Source organism: Papaver somniferum, unplaced genomic scaffold, assembly GCF_003573695.1.
Source record: "Papaver somniferum cultivar HN1 unplaced genomic scaffold, ASM357369v1 unplaced-scaffold_83, whole genome shotgun sequence".
Classification (NCBI taxonomy): domain Eukaryota; kingdom Viridiplantae; phylum Streptophyta; class Magnoliopsida; order Ranunculales; family Papaveraceae; genus Papaver; species Papaver somniferum.
The window spans coordinates 3,031,309-3,053,550 of NW_020651304.1; the positions used below are offsets into that span (position 1 = coordinate 3,031,309).

At 39.0% G+C, this 22,242-nt stretch overlaps 2 protein-coding genes across 4 annotated transcripts; one reads left to right on the forward strand and one right to left on the reverse strand.

Annotated features, from left to right (window-relative positions):
- The first annotated feature begins 12,802 nt into the window (after nt 1-12,802).
- LOC113345790 (probable protein phosphatase 2C 38) lies at nt 12,803-15,354 on the forward strand. Of its 2 annotated transcripts, XM_026589464.1 has the most exons (5): nt 12,803-12,866; nt 13,138-13,478; nt 13,689-14,056; nt 14,279-14,512; nt 14,613-15,354. In XM_026589464.1, exons 2-5 carry the CDS (start codon nt 13,154-13,156, stop codon nt 14,850-14,852), a joined length of 1,167 nt encoding a protein of 388 aa, XP_026445249.1. In that variant the 5' UTR covers nt 12,803-12,866; nt 13,138-13,153; the 3' UTR covers nt 14,853-15,354. The 2 variants fall into 2 exon arrangements, with proteins under 2 accessions (XP_026445249.1, XP_026445248.1); XM_026589463.1 differs by lacking the exon at nt 12,803-12,866 and having other exon boundaries at nt 12,917-13,478.
- Nucleotides 15,355-15,536: 182 nt separating this feature from the next.
- On the reverse strand, nt 15,537-17,827 carry LOC113345719 (protein MODIFIER OF SNC1 11-like). 2 transcript variants are annotated; one of them, XM_026589404.1, is made up of 6 exons: nt 17,515-17,827; nt 16,802-16,882; nt 16,500-16,646; nt 16,313-16,376; nt 16,135-16,199; nt 15,537-15,908 (listed from the first exon to the last, which is right to left on the reverse strand). In XM_026589404.1, exons 1-5 carry the CDS (start codon nt 17,751-17,753, stop codon nt 16,164-16,166), a joined length of 567 nt encoding a protein of 188 aa, XP_026445189.1. In that variant the 5' UTR covers nt 17,754-17,827; the 3' UTR covers nt 15,537-15,908; nt 16,135-16,163. The 2 variants fall into 2 exon arrangements, with proteins under 2 accessions (XP_026445189.1, XP_026445188.1); XM_026589403.1 differs by having other exon boundaries at nt 15,609-15,905.
- Between the last annotated feature and the right edge of the window lie 4,415 nt (nt 17,828-22,242).

Here is a 22,242-nt window from a genome sequence, read left to right on the forward strand (position 1 = left end):
GGAAAGCTGTGTTCCTCAGTCAGCATTAAATGGTGATTTTCCGGCCATAAATAAGAATACCAGTAATTGAACTTAGTCGTAAGTTGAGATGTTACCGGATTTAGAGAGCATGAGCAAACCACGACTTGATGAAGGCTTCAATGTCATGATTGGAGCATCGTTTGATGAGCATAAATTGATGTTGAACCGCTAGTTTGGATGACGAGTCCGTGGTCGGTTAGGATTCACGGGTCGGGCCCAATAAGGAAATCCTTGTGAAATTAGGTTTTGGAAATAAAATTTGGTATAAAAGGAATTAATCCTTTTTTTTTTTTAATTTCTCCTTCACACATGGTCAGCACCTTCATCACCTCTCCCTCACCTTCATGTCAGCAGCGAGTGGAGGACTTTCCCGCCGGAGCCGATCGCCGCCGACCAGCGCCGCCACCGTCCGTCCAGTTTCCGGCCGGCGCCGACCAGGTGAGCGAATTTTTTTTTTTTTTTTTGATGTTTGATGTTGTTTACATGAATTTCATGAAGTGATCATGTTAAAATCATATACATGTGTATACAATTGATGTGAGTTTTATGAAAAACCCTTGGTTTTTGTAAACGTATGTTCGTTCGATGGTTAGTTTTGAAAACTAATTATAATCCCTGATTTAGGAGAGATTTTTTTTTTAATATGAACCTAGGTCCAGTGATAAAACTTAGTGTATGAGCTTTCATGTATACCAAGGTTTCATCATAAAAGAAGTGAATTTTCATGAAATTGGAAAAATCCTTCGTTTTAGAGACAAATAATGATGACACGAAGGAAAATATGTATGATGAACTTGTGTCCAGTGATAAAAATTTTCTTATGAGCTTTCATGTAAATACAAAACTTTATCATATGTATGAGATGTGAGCTTTCACAATATTTTTTGAAATAAACCTTCGTCTTAAAGACAAATAACGATGATACGAAGGAAAAATAATATTTTTTTTATATATATATATGCAGCCGTGACATATATTGTGGAAAATATGATGATATATTTTATTTTCATGAGTTTGTTTTCATTAAATAAAATCCTTGAGAGTTTATGTATGCAAGTTGCATTAATTGTTGTTTTTTCGAAAAATCAGAAACGTGGGTTTTGAGGAACCTTCGAAGATAGACACTATATTTATGATGAAATATTTTATTGTTGTAAACATCATGGGTCAGTTGTGTGAATGTTCACATTATGAAAATTGTGTCCATGATTTTATGAAAAATCAGTTTTGAAATTAACAAAGTTTCGTCGTTTTTTGTAGTTTTCGAAGAGACGAACGATTTTGAGGTGTTAACTCTATTATTATTATCACCATTGTTAGTGGAAGTATAAAAGGTAAGAGTTAAGAGTTACCATTTTTTTCTTGTATTTCCTTGATTTATATCTGGACGGCATACTGAAGTAGAATGTAGTGTGAACCTTTTCAGCTACTTAGCAAAGATGTCCAATTCCCAAGATGACGACACCTCGAGGGAAGAGATGTGCGTTGATGATGGTATCTTCAGAGATGAGACATGCATGGATGAAACTTCCATTGGGGGAGACGAAGACGAAATCTCTGGGATTAAGAATGTCCCGAACACAGATGATGCATTCTTTGAAAAAGATATCCCAGGAGCTGAGCAACATTTGAAATCCCCAGTGTATCGTCTTTTTATAAATCCCAGAACTGTTACTCAGAAGAAGTTGGTGACTCCTAAGACAGTGATTCGATTTTGTCTTGAACGAGGGATCTTCGCCTCATCAATCATAGAGTTTAAGCTTTCTCGACGATCTTTGGAGAAATTTTCCGGCTGGGCGAGGCATATGTTGGGTTTTCCTCATGTGAGGACTATTCTCGACCAGGTGCAGGTGACGAGATCTATTCAAGCTTCTGGAGAGTTGTTCATTTATCATGACGCAAGTGGTATTGTGGCTCTGTTTGCTCGCTGGTGCATTCCCACTCACACTTTCATATGTAGATGGGAGAGTTTACCATTACCTTGGATGACGTGGTGGCTCTGATGCATCTCCCGATCACGGGAAATCTTCCTGGGGATCTTTCAGATGAGGAAACCGTCGTTTCTCATGTCTTGACAGCTGCAATGGAGAAAGAGAATAAGGCTGGTAGTAAAGGATGCTATGCTTCCTGGTTGACACACTGGTGGCCCAAAGACGAGGTTTATGATAAACCCATCGACGGTATGTTACCCATTGCTGCTTTCTTATGTTTATGGTTGTCCAGAGACGTTTTTGAAGACAATGGAAACTTGTTGAAGCCTTTTGTGATTCCCTTTGCTATTAAGATGGCTCAAGGTGAGCAACTTCCGATAGATAGTTTATTCTTAGGCTCCTTGTGTTACAACCTGGACTCCTTGATTATAGACTCCAGTGTGTCGAACGGCTCTATGAATATTGAGTGTTATGCCAACACGATGTTTCTTCAAGCTTTGATATGGGAGCATTTTAAGAATTATGCACCTACTCCATGTAATGTTCTGCAAGGACCGAATACTGATGCGCGCCATACTTTCCCTGAGAAAGATAATGCTAGGATCATGCGTTGGTCCACCAAGCAGCCTCGTTCTAAAATACGTTTTATTGATGTGTTAGATGAAGAATCTGAGTTCAATTTTCGCCCGTGGGTGTCAGTCCCTGATTATGTTTCTCAGCCGATGACTTTCAGTACTGGAGAAGGCACGAGTTTGACGTCTGGTGTGCATCTGAGTGATGGCGAAAGATATTTCATGTTGAGTTGCACTCCTGGTCATTTGCTATCAGTCACGTTTGGAGAGCTTTCAGTGGAGGAGTACAATATTGATAGAGCAGCTCGACAAATGGGTATGGATCATTGTGTTCCAACCATACGGAGAAAGAAGCCATCAGTTGAGAAACTCATGACTCATTTGGATCATACTCACGTGGAAGGGAGTAGCTACTGGTTTCCTGGTTCTGATAGATTCGCCTATGTAACCCCAGGTTATGTAGAATTCTGGGACCAGCAACTTGGGCGTTTGCGTGGCTTTGTAAGATTTCCCAGACCTCCATTCAAGGATCTTCCTTCAGCTGAGATGATTTCCATTCGACCAAGATTGAAGTATCTTTCTGGTGATAAACGAAAGTCGTCTCCAGGATGCTCTCAGGTATGTTTCTTCATATAATCTTCACGAAATTATAAGAACTGTATTCTGATTATATTACTGGATTTCACCACAGTACGGTCGTAATATACGACCTCGAATCGGTGTAGATTTCTCAGAGACTGAGGAGGTTATTCATGGCGGAGAAGGCAGGCATAAAGGTTATAAGCTGTTTCATAATACCGTAAAGTCCCCAGTTGGTCTTTTGGTGAGTTCCCAATATTTCTCACTGTGACTTTCATTGCTATTAGTATTAGAATCATGAAGCCAACGTTGTTAATTTTGTTGCAGAATTTTACTCCATCAAGTCTTGAAGGTCTTCAATTTTCTGCTACTGAACAAGCAATTGCTGATTTGAGTGACGAGGAAACTGTAAGTATTTCTTCACATGTTCAAATGTAGTGCTTCATGGATGAAAATATTGATTGTAAAGGACGTGTACAGGAGGATGTCGTCATGGAGATGGAGAATTATGGAACTCAATCATCCTCTGGAAAGGGGAATGGAGGTAATTCCCAAGATTCGGAACCGGATGGAAGTGATGTTCCTCTTGTCGTTGATGTGGACAATTCCAACCCCTTGGACACTTTGGAGACTCCTCAAGTAAGTATATATCCTGTATATTCTTCTTAGAAGTATAAAAGTGCTGACTTGTGAATGAATGAATGAATGAGAACCCATGTGAATATATGAAAACTTAGTCGAACTTCGTCGCCAGAAAATTCAGAACCCATCTTTTAGTAAAAACGCTGTAGAATCTTCGTCCGGAGTCGGATTTTGATGATATGCATGTGAAAATTCAATCCCGGGAAATTTCCAAGCTTTGGAAAAGAAGATTTTTAAGTTTTGAGCACGTTCAGAACTTGAAAAGGGCGAAACAGTAAACTTCCAGGAGACTTCCAGAACTTTTTCAGATTGTGCATCACTTGATATTTTGGCCACATCTACCCGCTCGTTCATTGGATTGTCATGAAATTTTGACATGTCATATAGGACATACATACAAAGAGAATGACATATGACACATCCTCGGATTGCTTGTAGATTTCTCCCAGTTGGTCTCCTAGTACAGGGCAGAGTTCAGTTTCTTCAGACGGACTCATCGTAAAATGTGTTTTCATGACTTTCATATTATTTGCTCGTGCCTTGAATGTAGTATGATGAACCTTGATGATCTTGACTTGCTGGTATACTGTTTTTCATAATCTACTTTGGATTCGTGACTCTAACCTCATGTAATCTTCGTATTAGGTGCTAAATACCGAAGTTGAGGATACTGGAGCCAACGATGATAAACCTAACCATTCCGGAGTTATTGATGAAGAAACAACCATCCCTATATTTCAAGGACATGAGAAGGTCTCTACTTCTGTTATGGAAACCCAGATGGTTGTTGCCTCAGTGATAGAAGAAACCGAGACAGCATCGGAGAATACCGAAGGAACTGTTGCTTTATTCGTGGGAGCCACTCCAGTGACCGAGAACCGTATAATAATGTATGAATATCTAACTGCAGGGGTCGCTTTCGATCCTCCCTTTAACACTTCACTCCCGTATCATGAACTGGTCGGTGGATTCAGCGTTCCCATTGGACATGCACGCTTGTATGAGACGATATGGAAGAAGTTCGGCCATATGATCGTTGACAGGAACCCTGGGCGTGCTTACGCTTTAATCATGCAAGTAGGCGTTATCTTGCGTGTCGTGAGTGATATCCATACGAGACCCAGGAATACCGTGACTCCAGATATACTCTTTGATTGGGAGTTTAACTTGGAGAATTCAGAAAGACTTGGCCTCAACGTGAAATGGCTTCGTAAGCAAATAAACGTTATCAAGGATTCATGTGAGAAGAACATACCCTTTCCGAACGATGCTGTGAAGGAGAAGGAGGACAAGATTTCCAAGTTGACCGAGGAGTTGAACAAGGAGAGAGCGGCTTTGCAAATCTTGAAGGATACTGATGAGCGAAAGCCTTTTCTTGCTGATCTCTTGAAATTCTGAATTTATGAGAGATGTGAGGTTTATACTTGGGTTTTTTTATATTTAGATGGTTTTGGATTGACTGATGGTTGAGGATTTTCTTGTAGATTTGATAGAGATTTTCTTTTACGAAATATGAACTGAATTTTGATAAATTGCTGAATTCAAATACTGATTGCAAGTATTGCAAATGTTTTGGAGGAATTGAAATACAAATGAAAGAAAATTCTAAATGTTAAATCCCAACACCATGAGTGCTTCAAACGCCCAATACCTTAAATGTCCAATAATTTCATATAAACGCCTTGAACCAATTTTCGTGAATTACTGGTAGGGTTCTGCCATCTGTGTTGGTCAATTTTTAGTATCCTCCGACCACGGATTCAATGACTATGAATGGTCCTTCCCAATTAGAGTTCCTTGTAGAATGAAGACCGCGCTGAACTGCTTTGAGAACCAGGTCTCCTTCATGAAACTTGTTAGGCTTGGTCGATCGTGCCTTGAATATCTTCCGCTGATTCGGAATTCCCTGTTTGATGGAATTCCTCGATTGTGGACCGTATGGACACTCGCGCGGAAGAGAGTATCCAGCATAGTTTTGATCATGCTTAGCCAAGTCTTCAGCAATAAACCTCTCGATGGAGTGAACGATTTGAAGAAGTTCTGAACCCAACCATTGAGTGTAATACTGCTGAGGTAAAGTCACCCACTCGTAGCTTTTGATGACTGCTAAATTATTCATGGGGAGAAGTCCCTGGACCATAGTAGCGTATTTGAACATTGGTAATATTGGAGCAAGAGGAGGAATAATACTTGCCTGAGCTCAAAACCTTCTGACAAAGGTGTGCGGATTATCTCCAGGTTCCTGCATAAGTCCCATCTGAGTTTTTACTTCTTCTAGATGCTCAAACGGTGGTGCGTCCTCTGCTTCGTCTTCCGACTCGGAATCCTTGTCGATGACAGGATGTGTTGAAGGCATCCTTGTCCTTTCAGCATGAATCCAAATTCTCCCAAGGACCATGTCGTATCCAGAGTCTTCCCGGATTATGAAAAACTTGGCCTCAGTGCAGATCGATCTTTCCGTAATTTTGAGAGTGACGAAGCCGTATGCATTTCTGGAGATTCCTTCGTGATCCCTGATTGCTATGGGAGCGTGGGTGGCTTCCCATCGAGTAATACCAGCAGCTCTGAGAGTCTTCAAAGGTATGATATTGACGGCGGTACCAACATCGATGAAATACCTCTTAAACTCATTTCCTTTAATGTGCACTGTGGTGAGCAGTCCCCAGTCATACATTTCTGTGTCAGTGGTTGAAGGTCCGGTGGTAGTCTCTTGGATCAGCGGACGTCTTCCGGACACGATGTGGTTCAGTGCAGCAAACATGTCTTTCCTTTGAGCTTTCAAAAGATACAACATCTCGCAGACATGTTCGATCAGAGATTGGTCCGTTTCCTTGACAGGAGGTTCGGAGATGGTAAAAGTTCTGACTGGGAGGGGGTTTTTGTGCACCCCTTCAGTCCCAAGGTTGAGCTCTCCTGATTCTACCTTTTCTTTGAATATGTGCTTCAAAATTTTGCAATCACTCGTGGGATGGCTGACGTATCTATGGAAGCGACAATACCGAGGATTTTCCATGGCCTCTTCAGTTGGTTCCTTCTTGACATAAGGCAATTTGATTGCGCCGTCTTGAATCCAGACATCGAGTAGTTCATTAACTTCTTCCATTGAACAGGGAAAATCAGGTGCTTCTGGATCTTCCGTATGATGAGGAGGGATTTTCGAATTCTCCTTCTTGTGTGTCTTTGAAGGGGTGGAGGAAGTCTGCTTGTGTTGTGGTTCTGCTTTTCGCTTACTCCCTTCTGCGACAACATTTGTTGAAGGTTGCAGGTTATACTGCTTGTTGATCAGACGCCTGCTTCCTCGAGTGTCTTTTGAATCTTCAGTCTTTGTAGACTTTGCTCTTTCCAAAAGAGCGGGTGCAGTGGTTGCCGACCTCTTCACAGCTTCGTGAAGTTCCGAGAAAGTATGGAATCGAAGGTTTTCTAGCAAGGCCCTGTAGACCGGGAGCATGCCATTGATGCACAAGTCCACCAATTGTTGCTCCGTGACGTTTGGATCATGACAATACATGGCTTGGACTCTGAACCTTTTCACATAATCATTGGGATTTTCACTGACCCTCTGAAACATTCTTCCAAGGTCGGAGAGGGTGACTTGTTCTGACACGAAGAAGTATTTTCTGTAAAATGCGTTAACCATTTCTCCCCAATTGTTGATGGTCCCTGGTGTGATGTTGTTATACCAGGTGTATGCCCTGCCTTTCAGAGATTTTGAGAATTCCTTGAGATGGACGACATGATTATGTTCATGTTCTCCCAAGGCTTCGAGAAAACGAGAGATATGTTCCCGAGCATCGCCAGTTCCATCATACAAGGTGAAAGTTGGAGAAACATAACCTTTGGGGAGTGGAATCCTCTGCGTAGCGACAGGATAAGGAGGTTGATGATGATGGTCATGCGATGTCTTGCCTTTTCCATAGTTCTCCAAAAGGTGCTCCAGATCCTCGCGAGTGATGAAATTCGATGATCCCTTCGCTGATGAGTTGTCTGCAGCAGTTTTGTGGACTTCGTCGTCTTCTACTGTATGGATTGGAATTACTTCAGGACCGTCGTCTGAGGATTTCTCCTTATCCTTTCCCTTCTCTTGAGTCTTCTCTGACATCTTGTCAGTAAGAGTTTTGAGATAATTATACAACTCCTTATGTGTAGTAGCCATGTCAGTCTGGTTCTTTGCAAGAGTCTCCTGCGCTTTGATAAGATCAGCAATAGTAGGCGGTGGATCTCCTCTGACTTCTTCAGGGTGTCGTCCGGACAGTGGATGACCTTCGGTGTGAGGAGGAGTAGCGTCACCACCATCAGTGTTGGAGGTCGAAATTGTCTTCGAGATATTCTGATTGTTGCTGTTGCTACTGCTAGCACGGTTTGTGTTAGGATTCGTAACTGATCCTGACCTGAGATCAACCATCTTGTGAAATTGTGAGATTGCAACCGAGAGAATGATCTCCCACTGTGGTCACTAATCTGTAGATGGGGAAAAACGATTTGCTGGTTTTTAAGGAATTGAGGAGACGACCGTAAGGAGGAGACTCCTCGAACCGAGCGAAATGTTTAACCTCATACAGATGCACCGCTGCAAAGGGGGTGCTTTAGATTCGAGAGATCAATCTGTAGTACTCCGGCCTAAATCAAGACAATGACCGTTCCAGAGTAAACTCGGTCACAAGAGAGGATGGGTTGATATGTAGGAGGGAAGCTGGGAAATGTGTGGAATCAATGGTAATCAAAGATTGTGGGTGTGTGAATTCTGAATATGATAAGCTCAGAATGATTGAAATTGCTCAATTGAGAGTAGTTGCTCAATTGATGAGTTGATGATCTCGTGTTGTCGATGAGACGTGAGATTGATGATACTGATGATGATTCAATCATGATTCAGAGACTTATTTATATTGCTGGAATTGTAGACACCATGATTCCATGAAGTGTGACAGTTGATGGAATCAAGGAGTGGGGAATTTGAGATCGTGTTTGAAACCAGTTGCTCAACGTGTGGAGACTTGGTCGATTTTCCACCCACTACCTCGTGAATTCCTTCAACTGATTGCACGACTTGCTCACATTCCATCGTGTGTTTGAATACACGTGCCATAGACCGCCAGACCAAAACCCTAAGTGATATCCCCCCAAGTGACACGACTGACGTCTCGTGGTTTTTTAGTCAATTGATGACTTCGTGGTTTGATGGGACGATGAGTCCATGTAGTCGTTGAGTTGAACATGATGTTCTGAAACTCATGAATTGAACATGTCATAAGACACATGTATAGCTCTTACGATGAAGTGAGCAAGTATTTCTCATTCGATGGATCATTGAATATTGATTGTTGAACCACTATTGAGCAAATATTCCTCATCTGAGCAAGTGCTGCTCATGTGATGAATTGTTGAACATTTGATCGTCTGAGCATGTGTTGCTCGTCTGATGGATTATTGGCAGCGTACCAAAAATATTAATTAGAATAATGGTCGTCGAATCGAGCATAATTAATAAAATTAATGACCATGAGGTCGTCATAAAATTATTAAGGTTAGAATCTGGAATGATGATCCTTGGATTCAGAAACCCTAATTTTATCAATTGATGATCAATTCATGGTTCGTCAGAATTTTAACCATGGGACGAAGGAGGGAGCGACTACATGGGACCGTGGATCAACCATGTAGTTTCCATATGCTCACGTGAGCAAATACGAAGAACTCCTGAAGAGTTGACGATTTGTTGGTGAAAGAATGATTAAATGCTGGTTTAATCATTTATTCGAAAATGCTCGTCTGAGCCTTAGGTGAGAAAACCTAATTAATAATGACGAGGCGAGGGACCGACCATGGAGTCATGAAACCGGCCCTGGGTTGACCCGTGACCGCCTGATGATCACTTCATGAAAATCCAAAGTGTTTGGGAGAGTTTTGGACTTAATACGAGCAATTGTGCAAATTAGGTCAAAACTGTGAAAATTGATGGGACCGGCTTCCGTGAGCCAAAGAGCCAATCTTGGTCGGTCAGGATAGCGTGCTCGTGTCCCCAAGGCATCCGCGTCTCAGTCCTAAGAATTTTGATATTTTCTAACGTGCAATCGAGCATCCATTTGTGAAAATATGCCAAAATTAGGGTTTCGACGAAACTGAGGAAAAACACCATGAGATGATGAAAAATAATTATAAAATAAGGAATGAGGAGGCGTGGGACCGCCGTGGTCAAGGAATGGTCGGTCGGTCGTGACCACGGTCCCGTGGTGCCTTTTCCTTAATTTTATAATATTTTGATGATTTTATGAAAAATTCATGAATTTTGAGAAATTTGATGAATTTTGGGAGTTTTCATGAGTTCAAGGAACCAAAAGATATTAAAATAATAAAACAAGGGCGTGTGGGACCGTGGAAGGCATGAATGGCCGTCCAGGGCCCGGTCCCACAAGTTTCCCTAATTTTATAATGATTTTATGAAAAATTCATGAATTTTGAGAATTTTGATGAATTTAGGGAGTTTCCATGAACTGAAGGAGTTTTCATGAGTTCAGGGAAGAAAAAATATTAAAATAATAAAAACAAGGGCGTGTGGGACCGTGGAGGCATGGCCGACCGGCTTGGGCCCGGTCCCACGAGTTTTCATAATTTTTTAATATTTTGTAGGTATTTTTTGATGATTTGAGGGAATTTTTCCTAATTTGAGAGAAATACCATGAAATCAAGGAATTTGATGAATTCAAGGAAAACTAATAATAAAATAATAAAACAAAGGGACGTGTGGGACCGGCTAGGGCATGGCCGGCCGGCCAAGGCTCGGTCCCACAAGTTTTCATAATTTATTTTATTTTATTATTATTTGATGATTTGTGCAAAAATACCATGAAATCAAGGAGTTTTTTCATGAAATTAGAGAAATAATAATAATAAAATAATAAGAAACCGTGGGTGTGGGCCGGTTGGGACCAAGGCATGGCCGGTTGGCCAATGGTCACACCCACACTCCTTTCCTTAATTTTATATTATTTTTTATGGATTTATGAAAGTATCATGAAACTGAGGAGTTTCCTCGAGACGAAGGAGATTTGATAAAATGAGAAGATTTTCATCAAATCATGGAAAATAATAAAAATGCATTAAAAATATAAAAACTGGCGTGGGATTGACCACGACATGGTCGATCGGTCGTGTGCCTGTGCTCCCAGTACCCTGGTCAATATTTTTAGTTTTTTATTATTTTCTTCTCTATTTTGCATAGGTTCATCGGTTCGTTGTATTTTTGAAATACTCGTTCGTGCGGTGACTGTTAGTGTATCATCGTTGAATACACCTTCACCATTTGAATCGGGGCTTACTTAGAGGTAGCTCAGACGCCCGGTTGTTGATTATTTATTACTAATTGTGGAATTCAGTGGAGAATAATTCACAAAACTGAATAATAAGATGTTTATTATTAATTCATAGGATCAGCTGAGGATTCGACTACGAATTCAGAATAATAAAGTGAGCATTACCATTCCATGGGATCGTAGATTCGACCATAGAATCAGAGTAATTAAGGTTTATCTATTACCATTTATGAGACCAGTTGTGGATTCAATCATGAAATCGGAGTAATGAGATAATATAGTTATTGTTATTCTATGAGATCAAGTCATGGATTCAATCATAGAATCAGAACAATTGTTATTGTCATTCCATGGGACCAGTCGTGGATTCGACCATGGAATAGGAGCGATTGCAATTAGGAATAATTAACTTTGTGGCTCTATACTAGCAGAGCAAGCCGTCTAGGAGCATTAATTATCCTGATACGATCTTGCCGGTAAGTCATATCCTTTATATAGTCAGGGTAAACTTGTTGTTTGTTCCTAAAGACGTCATCGATCTATACTAGCAGAGCAAGCTGTCTAGGAACCGTCCATCTCGTGATGATATATAGAAATAATCACTGAAAGTAGTATTCAGTATTCATGAGATATGCCGTTGTCCAGTCGTGAGACTACATATCTACATGTACTCTGAGAGAAAGTACTCTCCGTTGAGAATTCGATGAGAGACCCGTGTCTCGATACTCAGGTCTGATTGCTGAATCAGAACTTCGTATAATTATGAGTTTATGAATTTAACCTTTGTCGAAAATCCACCATCTATAGTAATAGATGGGATGAACTTAATTTCGCAGTGGAACGATCCCGAAAATTATATAACGAGATCTTGATTTTTGGTAACTTCATCCTAATACAAAAGAGCTTATATGGCCCATGCATAGCACGGGCACAATTAATGAAATAAAAAAGAAAATAGAGAATTGCTCTTATAAGTTGGAGGAAGGACTTATAGGGAGAGAGAAAGAGAAGAGGAAAAGCTGAGAAATGTGGGTTGTTAGATGTTTTGGTCAAAACCTGAATTACTAAAACCCACCACCTCCTTAGACCAGTATAATAATAGAAAAAACAAAAATTGTTTAAATTCTCCTGAGAAGAAAAAAAAATAATATGATGAGAGATTTGCTCTCTTTTCTGTTCCAATTATAATCTTTTGTGACAACACCAAGCAACATTCTGAAAGATTCTCTGCAATTTCCAAAAGTCTAAACTTCTTATCCATTTCTGTTCTACTTTGTCATCTCATTGATATATATTCAACGGAGAATGGGTCATTTGTTCAAATATTGTTAAATCACGGTTCAAATGGACGAGTAAAAAATAATTTGGATGAAATGGTTAAAAAAAAATAGCATCCTAGTTTAAATTTTAAAAAATAGCAAGGATGAAACTGGATACATCCTGTGTAAATTAAAAGTAAGAAAAAATATTTGAAAATGGGCACGATGAAACTGGTTACATCCTGCCTATTTTTATATTTTTGTCCATTTAAACAGTATCAAAATCTAACTGTCCATTTCACCCAGGAATTGTTGATTTTGGTCTTTTTAACTAATTTTATGTATATTCAATATATCAGAATTTGTCTCAAAAATATCTACTCGTATATGTGACATTTTCTTTCTTTTTTTTTTTTTTTTTTTTTTTTTTTTTTTTTTTTTTTTTTTTTTTTTTTTTTTTTTTTTTGATAAAGAGATTTTTCAGTTTATAAACATTCAAACGCGTACTACCTCAGACATATAAACACATGGGCTGTCACAACCAGATTCAAGGTAGGTTCATTATAACTAACATTATCATTTCATTAGATAAATGAATGTGAAATGTGAATGGATTAACTTTTGTTTTGGGTTCCTCTATCCATTTTGTTTAGTTTTTCATGTAGATTTTTGCTGTAATATAGTTGAAAAACTTTTTTTTTTCCTTAGTTGAGAAATTGTGTGGTTATAGAATTGTTTGAATTTTCAACTCAATTAAACACTAGATTTTGAACTTTCGAGTTTGGTATGGATTTTGATGGATACATCAATTAATAATTAACAGCTGGTTTGAATGAGAGATGTGGCGTACGCTAGCAAATGCGTTCATGAAGATGGTGTCACCTTGTTGGAGATCTTCGGCTAAAGGCGATGATAGCAGAGATAGAAATGGTAGAATAAATGGGTTGTTATGGTATAAAGATTTAGGTGAAAATTTAAATGGTGAATTCTCAATGGCAGTAGTTCAAGCCAATAGTATGTTGGAAGACCAGAGTCGAATCGAATCAGGGCCATTGAGTTCATGTGATTCGGGTCCGCAAGGGACGTTTGTAGGAATCTATGACGGTCATGCAGGACCAGAGGCTTCACGCTACTTAAACGAGCATCTGTTCTCAAATCTGAAGAGTATGTTTTCTTTTGCCATTCTTTCTTATAATGTAATAATATGTTGTTGTTCTGGTTTTGCATTTGAAATAAGATGTTTCTTAAATTTAAAGGATGATATTTGGTTAGCCGATTCTGTATTATACCAATGTAGTGTATTCTGCACGTACCATAGTTGAATATGAAATCTAATAGCTAAGGTTACTGATTCTGACCGCAATCGTGATGCAGGATTAGTGTGGGAGCAACAGGGAATGTCAGGTGATGTTATTCACAAAGCGTTTATAGAAACAGAAGAGGGATTCCTTTCTCTTGTAAGGAAACAATGGTTGAGTAGACCACAAATCTTGTCAGTAGGCTCATGTTGTGTAGTAGGAATCATTTGCAGCGGAACATTATACGTTGGAAATGCTGGAGATTCTCGACTAGTTCTAGGAAGACTTGAGAAGGCTACTAGGCAAGTTGTAGCAACTCAATTATCAACAGAGCACAATGCAAGTATCGACAGTGTGAGAGAAGAGATGCGAACATTGCATCCTGATGACCCGCAGATTGTGGTTTTGAGGCATAAAGTTTGGCGTGTTAAGGGTATTATACAGGTAATACTCATTGCGATTTTTACCATTTTGCTTTGTACAGAGCTGTCTTGTCTGTGTTTATGCTCAATATCACAACCTATGGTGCGCGGTCATTTCACAATACCAAGATATGAATCAAAATGTAAACTTTTTGTCAACCGAAGCCTAAATGAAAATGGAAAATTTCCACACACCTGGAGGATGACAACTTGTTAAAAAAGACTAAATTGCTTGTTCTCCCAGGTCACGAGATCCCTCGGTGATGCTTATTTGAAGAAGGCAGAGTTCAACAGAGACCCTCTCCAATCCAAGTTTAGACTGCCACCCTTTGACAAACCGCTTCTCAGACCTGATCCGTCGATACTAGTCCACAAACTCAAACCCCAAGATCAGTTTCTCATATTTGCATCCGATGGCTTATGGGAACACCTAAGTAATCAAGAAGTCGTTGACATTGTCCATCACAATCCTCATAACGTAAGTTTGTTGTGTGACTCTTTATTTTGCAACTTTTAAATTAACAACAACAGCAGTACCACTTATAGCATGTAAGCTAATTTTCCAGAAAAATATGCAGGGAATCGCTAAGAAACTAGTTAAAAGTGCGCTTCAACGAGCAGCGAAGAAAAGGGAGATGAGATATTCAGATCTAAAGAAGATCGATCGAGGAGTAAGAAGACATTTTCATGATGATATTACTGTAGTAGTTCTTTTTCTATCTCCTAATGTTATCAGTAAAGCGTTATTTCGCACACCTACGGTCTCCATGAGAGGCGGCGGCGGCCCTACACATCTAAACACACATCTCAAATGCTAGTAGTATGCAACAAGAGTCATATACAATCTTCCATCTTCCTTCGGATTTTCATATTGTATCAAGGAAGTCATAGAAAATGAATCTTCTGATGTGTGCTGGGATTCCCATGAATATATTTCTGCACTCAAGAAAATCCAAAAAGAAAAAGAGTATAGAAATTGTTCCTTAAACGCAGGAACATGCCTCTCAAAAATGATTATCTTGTTTATTTGTATTTCCTGGTTGGTTGTTATTTTGTAATTATTGCCTGTAATGGCTAAATAAAACATTATAGTAACTCGAGCGGTTGGAAGTTTGAGCCACTATATGATAGTCTGGCTTTAGGTTAGAATCCTTTTTGAGCCACTATATGATGGTCTGGCTTTAGGTTAGAATCCCTGCCCACAGTTTGCTTTTCAATCTGAAATTCATTCCCATGCTATAGAGAAACGATGCAACTTTTATTTCACTGTAAAATGAACCAGATGAAGGGTATGGTAAAAGCATATTCAAATTTGAATTACTCCAGGAATGACATTATTGGGCCGGTGTATTTTAATTTTAATGTAAAATGAACCAGATGAAGGATATGGGAAAAGCATATTCAAATTTGAATTACTCCAGGAATGAATATTGAGCCGGTGTATTCAAGCAGCTAGTTTTCCAATTTTGAAAATGCGATGCTGAAAAATAAAATGCCTGTACTAGGTTCCAAGTTTTCTTTTCAGAGTGAGCAAAGGATTCAAGACAATGCTAGAGAGGGAAAAAAGGTAATGCTACAGATAACCTGAAGGAATAAACTGAAGATCCAGAAGGACTTAAGAATATACTTAGACAAGCAGCTTCTTCTACAATTTATTACCTTTCTACCAGATTTTAACAACACCTGTCAGGGAAACAAAGAAAATATACTTCTTTTACAATTCCACCAATAGCAGCACTAGTAGTCAGAGTACGTTTGTCCAGACATTTATTTAAAGTACAAGCTTCCATTTTGGGTTGAAATGTAAAATTGTTAACACGGGCTCACACCCTCCATCTGCCGAGAAGTGAAATACGTTAACCCCTCTCTCTCTGCTGAAGCAAAATTATAATAGGAAAATTAGACAGCAATCTCATCATAATGAAACTGAAAAGAAGCAAAAAAGAAGAAATCAAGAGGATAATATCAAAATAGCTACAACACTTGAAATGGTTCACCCATGGAGTTTGATTTTGTTGATCCGCATTTAGCATAACCCAAAGAAATCTCACTCAGATCTATGGCTTCTACAAATGCTACTACACTAGAAATCACACCTACCAGAAAAGAAGGCAATTAATGTCCATTGCTCAGGTCCCTCCACTGGCCTTCACATCCGCAGTCCCCTGGAAAAATACCAACAGAATGATTCAGAGCACAAACTTGATACCAACTATGCAGACAGATTTTCATTTCACAGATATCGACAAGCTACTGTGTGTTACGCAGCTTATCCTACCTCAATAGAGATCCCCTTTCCATTTGTTGTCTGTGATGGGGCAGAAGCTGGACATTGTGAAAACCTGAAAAAGAGTGAAGATTCAACTTAAGTTCTAACGCTTAATCAAAAGTGCTGTGTCCCAATAGTTGCAAGAAGCTAATTAAGGAGTTTTAAAAATAGAACAATAGGTTACTGAGACGATGACCTGATTGCCCTGGCTTTCATTTTATCTTCTTCAACACTATCCATCTTGGGACTTGTCTTAGAATTGGATGTAAATCTGTCTTGACGAGCCTTTTTCTTTGCCTCCTCATCAGTGGCATCAGCAACAGGCTTTGCTGGCAGCCCAAACCTAGATAATGACATAAAGGAATAAGCCTCAAACCCTATCAAAGGTAATCTACAGTCTTTGAGAAAGAAGGTAGATTCTTTTCAGAGTTCAAGGCAGGTAATTTTTCTTTCCAAAGTTTAATTAGTAGTGAAACAAGATGACACGGAATAACAAACCTCTCTGCCCTTGCCTTTCTCTTCAGGTCCTCTGAGTTCTTTGATGCATCTGATTCTTGGACTGTAGGTGCAGTGCCAAACCTAACAGTGAAAAAAGGCCAGGAAAAGCATTTCAAATTTCAGCCAACTTTTGTATCACCAAGAGTTTACAAATGCAACATCCAAAATCAAGTTGCATTTTAGCACTCTTATGTACGTCAGGAAGAGGATACTGTGATTAAGTACACGAGTGACAAGTGACAACAATATTTCCAGGCGAATATCAGTGGCATCCGAAAGGTGGAATAGGAATCATTCTCCCAATGTTGTAGGTAGACTATATTTCAAACACAATCAAACATGACATGAACAATACAAGTGATCCCGATTAACTAAAATTTTAAAACATGATATCGAAACTTCTCTACACATAGGCAACACATACTAGTTCTTCCTGTATCTTGTATTCCACAAGGTGAGTTGGTAACTAAATGAGGAGATGATTTCTAGGAAGATATATGGTGCTCTCCAGCTGACGATTTAGCTTCCCAAAGTCCTTTACTACAGTGCTAGAGTTTAATAAACAACTTTCTAGAGTTTTTTTACAACTGAGTCTATAATGCTATAATGAAAGTAGTAAATTTTTTTTAATAGCCATCACATTGACAAACAACAAGCAAGAACATCAAAAAACTTAATTAAACCCTAGAACCAAAAAATAATAAAAAATGAACCTTTCAGCTCTGGTATTCCTCTTATCTTTCTCAGATAAGTTAACAGGCACTCCAAAACGTTCAGCTCTACGCATTTTCTTCTGAAGATCTGCATCAGCTACCGTTGAATCCAAATTAGTCTCAGATTTACTTTCTTTAGTTCCTTCATCTTCTTTGTTAACAGGCTCTTGGAAAATTGTTTCAAGGGTTTTGCCTTGAGGAATTTCAATCTCTTTAAGTTCTTGAATCTCTGTCGCCATTCAAACGAGTTAGATAGATAAATTGGTTGGAGCTAGAAAGAGAAAAACCAGTCTGGATGGTCAACGAATCGGAATACGATGAAAAACGAGCTTATTTTAAAAGTCAAAACAGTTACAAAACCTCGCCAAATTGGGGTATACCTAATGGGACAAAACATGGGTCATTTTGAAGTAAACAAGCCACCCTTAATCTTACATTTTTTAAATGGCTAATATATCATTCTTTAATTAACACTAAAAAATTTAATTAGCTTAATTAATTGAATTTAGATTAAAACTTATGAAATTATGAATTCAGTAGGTTAAATCTTTTGTCTTATGAGTTCGATAAAAAAATTTGGTTCTGAAAATGTAAAAAGTCGGCAAGGTCTACGATTGAATATGGTGCCGACTAACTTTGGCCGGCAAGGTCTGCGGATGAAGAAAACGCCGACTATCTTTGGCCGGCAAGGTCTATGAATGAAGAAGATGTCGACTATCCTGGGTCAGCTATCTTATAGTCGGCATATAAATATTTCCTACACTGTCGGCTATCATATAGTCGGCATATAAATATTTCTTACCCTGCTGGCTGACTAATAGTCGTCACACAAATAATTTCTAACATTGTCGGTTGTCTAATAGTCGGCAATGTAACCTTGCCGAGTTTTAGTTATACCCAATAGAAGACAGAGTATGGGAAGATGTAATTCACTATATTCATACAATTTTATGGGAAACATTAAATCTAACTCCTTGTCGTTGGAACAACGAATGCACTTAGCATGTACATCAAGCCTTTGAACCCCTAGGCGACCGTAGTGGACGAGTTATAGTCTCGTGAGGGTTTACATAGAGATCTACCCCAAAACCTACACTAAAACATCTAAAACCATCAATCTTCGTCGGAGGAATCCGAGTCCGATTCACCCACTATCATCTACGGGGCATACTCCGGAACCTTGGATACCATGAATTGATAGCTTGCATCGAATGCGAATGCTTCCCCCTTTTTCCTCCGAGTAGCGCGCTTTGACGACTTCATGCTACAAAAACAAAACACAAACTTACTTTGTTAGTGGTGTTTAGTAGGAAGATCAAACAACATAGATTACGTAAAATAAACCACAAAAATACTTACAAATTGTTCAATGGAGTAGCTAAAGTGGGTAGCGTTCAAAATCCGATGTTGGATAGCTAAAAAAGTAAGTATCGCATTTTCGATGACTAGGTGCCTATCGCACTTGTTGAACACTTCTTCCATTAGGATTCCCAAACTCTTGCCTATATTTGTTGTATACCCTACCCCAAAAGGTTACGGCATCCACCCTTACGAAGGACTGATTTCTAACCCGAGTTCCCGCATACCATGCTTTGGTGATGGATAAATCTTCATTTGAATCAAATGATGTCATTGTTGTATATAGAGGTATTGGGAGAGTTAGATGGAGTATATGATGATATAAGCTTTGAAGAGTATATGCAAATAGGTGTGCGTTGTTTTGTAGAGAGAACTAATGTATTTATAGGATGGTGCCCAAATTTTTACTTGCAAAAATTTGAATTTCGAACTCGCCGACGATGTTTTTGTTTCACCAATATGTCGATTAAGTTTAGCCGGCAGGGTCGTAATTTTCTTACCCTGTCGACCTTATTATTTTAGGCATCAGGAGTTCATTTTCTTCAACAAATAGTCGGCACGGTATTTGGTCAATGTAGTGTCGGCTTTTGTATAATCGGCAAGATCGTAATTTTATAACCTTGCCGATCTTATGATTTTAGGCATCAAGAGAAGGTCATTTTCTGCTACACATAGTCGGCAAGGTATTAATTTTCTTACCTTGCCGACCCTGGTAACTACATCATTTCTGATGTCAGGGCTGACAGTCTGGCAGTGCACAACCTTGTCGGCCCTGGTTTAGTCGACAATGTAACTTAACAACACATCTACTTAATACCTTTCCGGCGAAATTATTGAAACTTAACATAGATAAAAACACCATTCATTCAACAACTAGAAATCCAACATTTGTCTAAAATACGAAAACATACGTCCCATAAACCTTAAAAAAACATATGTCCAACCATTAACCTTAACATTTGTCTACCATAACATAAATAAATAAACTAGAGATGCATTCATTCACCACCACGACCACGACCCCGTTTAGCATTTTCACGACCACCACCACTACCACTACCACTACCACCACCACGAGTACGAGCCCTCTTTTTTTTCAGCATTCATCTTGGCTTGTGCTTCCCTCTTGGCTTGTGCTTCCCCTCTTTAGTTCAGCATTAGATTGCTGGAACAATTCGTCGGCATCCTCATTGTCAATATTGCTAGCACAGTCAATGTGCTTAGTCTGCTCTTCAATCGACAAAGGCTCTCCTCTTTCTCTCCCGCAACACATCACCTTCACAAGGGTCTTCAAATGCTCCTTCTATTTTCAATTAAACAACAAAAAATTAATAGAATGATTCGATAATGTAATCTTAAAACAGTTAGATCAACTCTAAAATACTTAGAAAGTTCTTAAGACTTGTTGCTGGGTCTTTCGGTGGCATCTTCCTCTTACGAGCCGGTTGTTCAACAGTCTGTTCCCTAATCACAGTAGGACGAGCAAAATCCAAGTACCACGGCATGTAATTTTCATGATCTTCATAACCTTTGGTCACCTCGTCCAAAAGACTCGTCTCGATTTTACGGTCACATCTTCCGTTCCAATGAGATTTACCTGGCACTGGAGCGTAATGGACGCCAATACTTTTTTGGGACGTGCTGCACTCCTCCCTTACCACTTTAAAGAACAGATCATCACCGGGATGGGGTTCTTCTTGGACGTAACCCACTTGTCGCATTAACCGATGTGGATCGTACATTGAAAATCCATGGGGGTACAACAAGGGACCGTAGTAGAATGCAACATCATCTCTCCTTTGGATTAAACCTTCATTTATAGCATCTCGATACGGATCAAATATTACCTCATCCGCAGTCAATTTTTCCAAGGCGATTCGCATGTTGATAAGCTGCTACGACATATCCTTATCCTGAGCACTACTAAAACTGTATCTTTGTCCTCTGGGCTTATTAATCGCAATCTTAGTGTTCACTTTGACGTGGGGGTTAGCTTTCACCAAAGTAGGGAAGTGCTCATATACCCAAACCTATGCAAACACAAAGTTAGTAAGAATCTTATCTTACAAGCATTTTGCAAATACATATGCATCTGATCAAATACAAGCATTTAGACAATAAATTACCTGGAAGAGACATAAATTTCCGTTAACTTGAGCAGTGTCCCTTGAAGCCTTTGTCAACTCATTGTTCAAGAATGCAACCACCGTAGTACCCCAAGAATACATATGCAATCAAAGGGATGCAATAGTTGGATATACTTGGCGTCGACCAAGCTTCCGGAACTGTCGGGGAAAATACATTTGCCCAGGACGTATAGAAAATAAGTTGACGCGGTAGCATTGATTCGCACCAAGTCCACCCTTCCTTCCTTATCATAGATTTTCTTGGTTGACGAGGTGTCAACTCGCAAGTAATATTTCTCTACTTCTCTTTATACTAGCAAGTAATATAATGAAAGGAGATTCGTCCCAAGGGAGGTGTATTAAGCAAAAGTTGTTATGGAATTACTCTTAGCAAAGATGATTACGTTGTAAAATTCTGAAAATCACAAAGTTGTATTCAAATATGAGATGAGATTTTTAAGGATTCATTCTCAACCACGAAACATAAACCAAATTTATATATAGCACGTTCTTCGCATTATCTTGTCAGTAACAACTGTAGGATAATTAGTACGCTCAACTATCCCGTTATTATCTCCTAAGCTCACAAGACACGGAAGCGCTCGACTACCGGATTCTACTTATTCAAGTTACCTAGAGGTACGCTTACTAGGTATGATTTAAACAAGTGCTCTAAGTTTTATGAGATAATGTTGCTCCTAGTGATGAACTCAAAGGCACGAATCACCTACTAGTGTCAATTTCTACATATGGATACTTAACAAAGTCCCATCATCAATACCCACATATTACTACTTGTGTTTATATTTCTAGACAATTACGGGTCGAAAAAAATCTAAACTAGCAATGGGATTATGAATCAACTATTTAATTTCGAAGTTAAACAATCAATAAATAATCCATAAACATTATTGGCAAAGTAGAAATCAAATAATAAAAAAACTTGCGAGAAAACGAACTATTGCATATCAATCATGAGTTCATATATCGGGCTTTGTAATCACCCTCAATCAACGATTGTTTTAGCTACTCATAATTATGGAGTTCATATAAATAATAATAATTGAAATCAAATAAAGAAGATGAAAAATAGTGCAAACCCTAGAATGGCTATCTCCCAAAAGATCCAAGTAGAATACGTGATAAACAAAAAAAAAATAGAAGACTTTCCCTTTTGTAGCTTTTCTCCAACTTTAGGTCCAATCTCCGAAGTCCGATACAAAGATGTTCACCAAGCCAATAT

Coding starts and splice junctions, on each gene's coding strand:
- LOC113345719 (XM_026589404.1), bottom strand. CDS start 17,753: ATGGCGACAGAGATTCAAGAACTTAAAGAGATTGAAATTCCTCAAGGC. Junction 16,647..16,801: donor AGAAAGGCAAGGGCAGAGAG/GTTTGTTATTCC, acceptor GTCATTATCTAG/GTTTGGGCTGCCAGCAAAGC. Junction 16,377..16,499: donor ATGAAAGCCAGGGCAATCAG/GTCATCGTCTCA, acceptor ACTCTTTTTCAG/GTTTTCACAATGTCCAGCTT.
- LOC113345790 (XM_026589464.1), top strand. CDS start 13,154: ATGTGGCGTACGCTAGCAAATGCGTTCATGAAGATGGTGTCACCTTGT. Junction 14,057..14,278: donor GTGTTAAGGGTATTATACAG/GTAATACTCATT, acceptor TTGTTCTCCCAG/GTCACGAGATCCCTCGGTGA. Junction 14,513..14,612: donor TCCATCACAATCCTCATAAC/GTAAGTTTGTTG, acceptor AAAAATATGCAG/GGAATCGCTAAGAAACTAGT.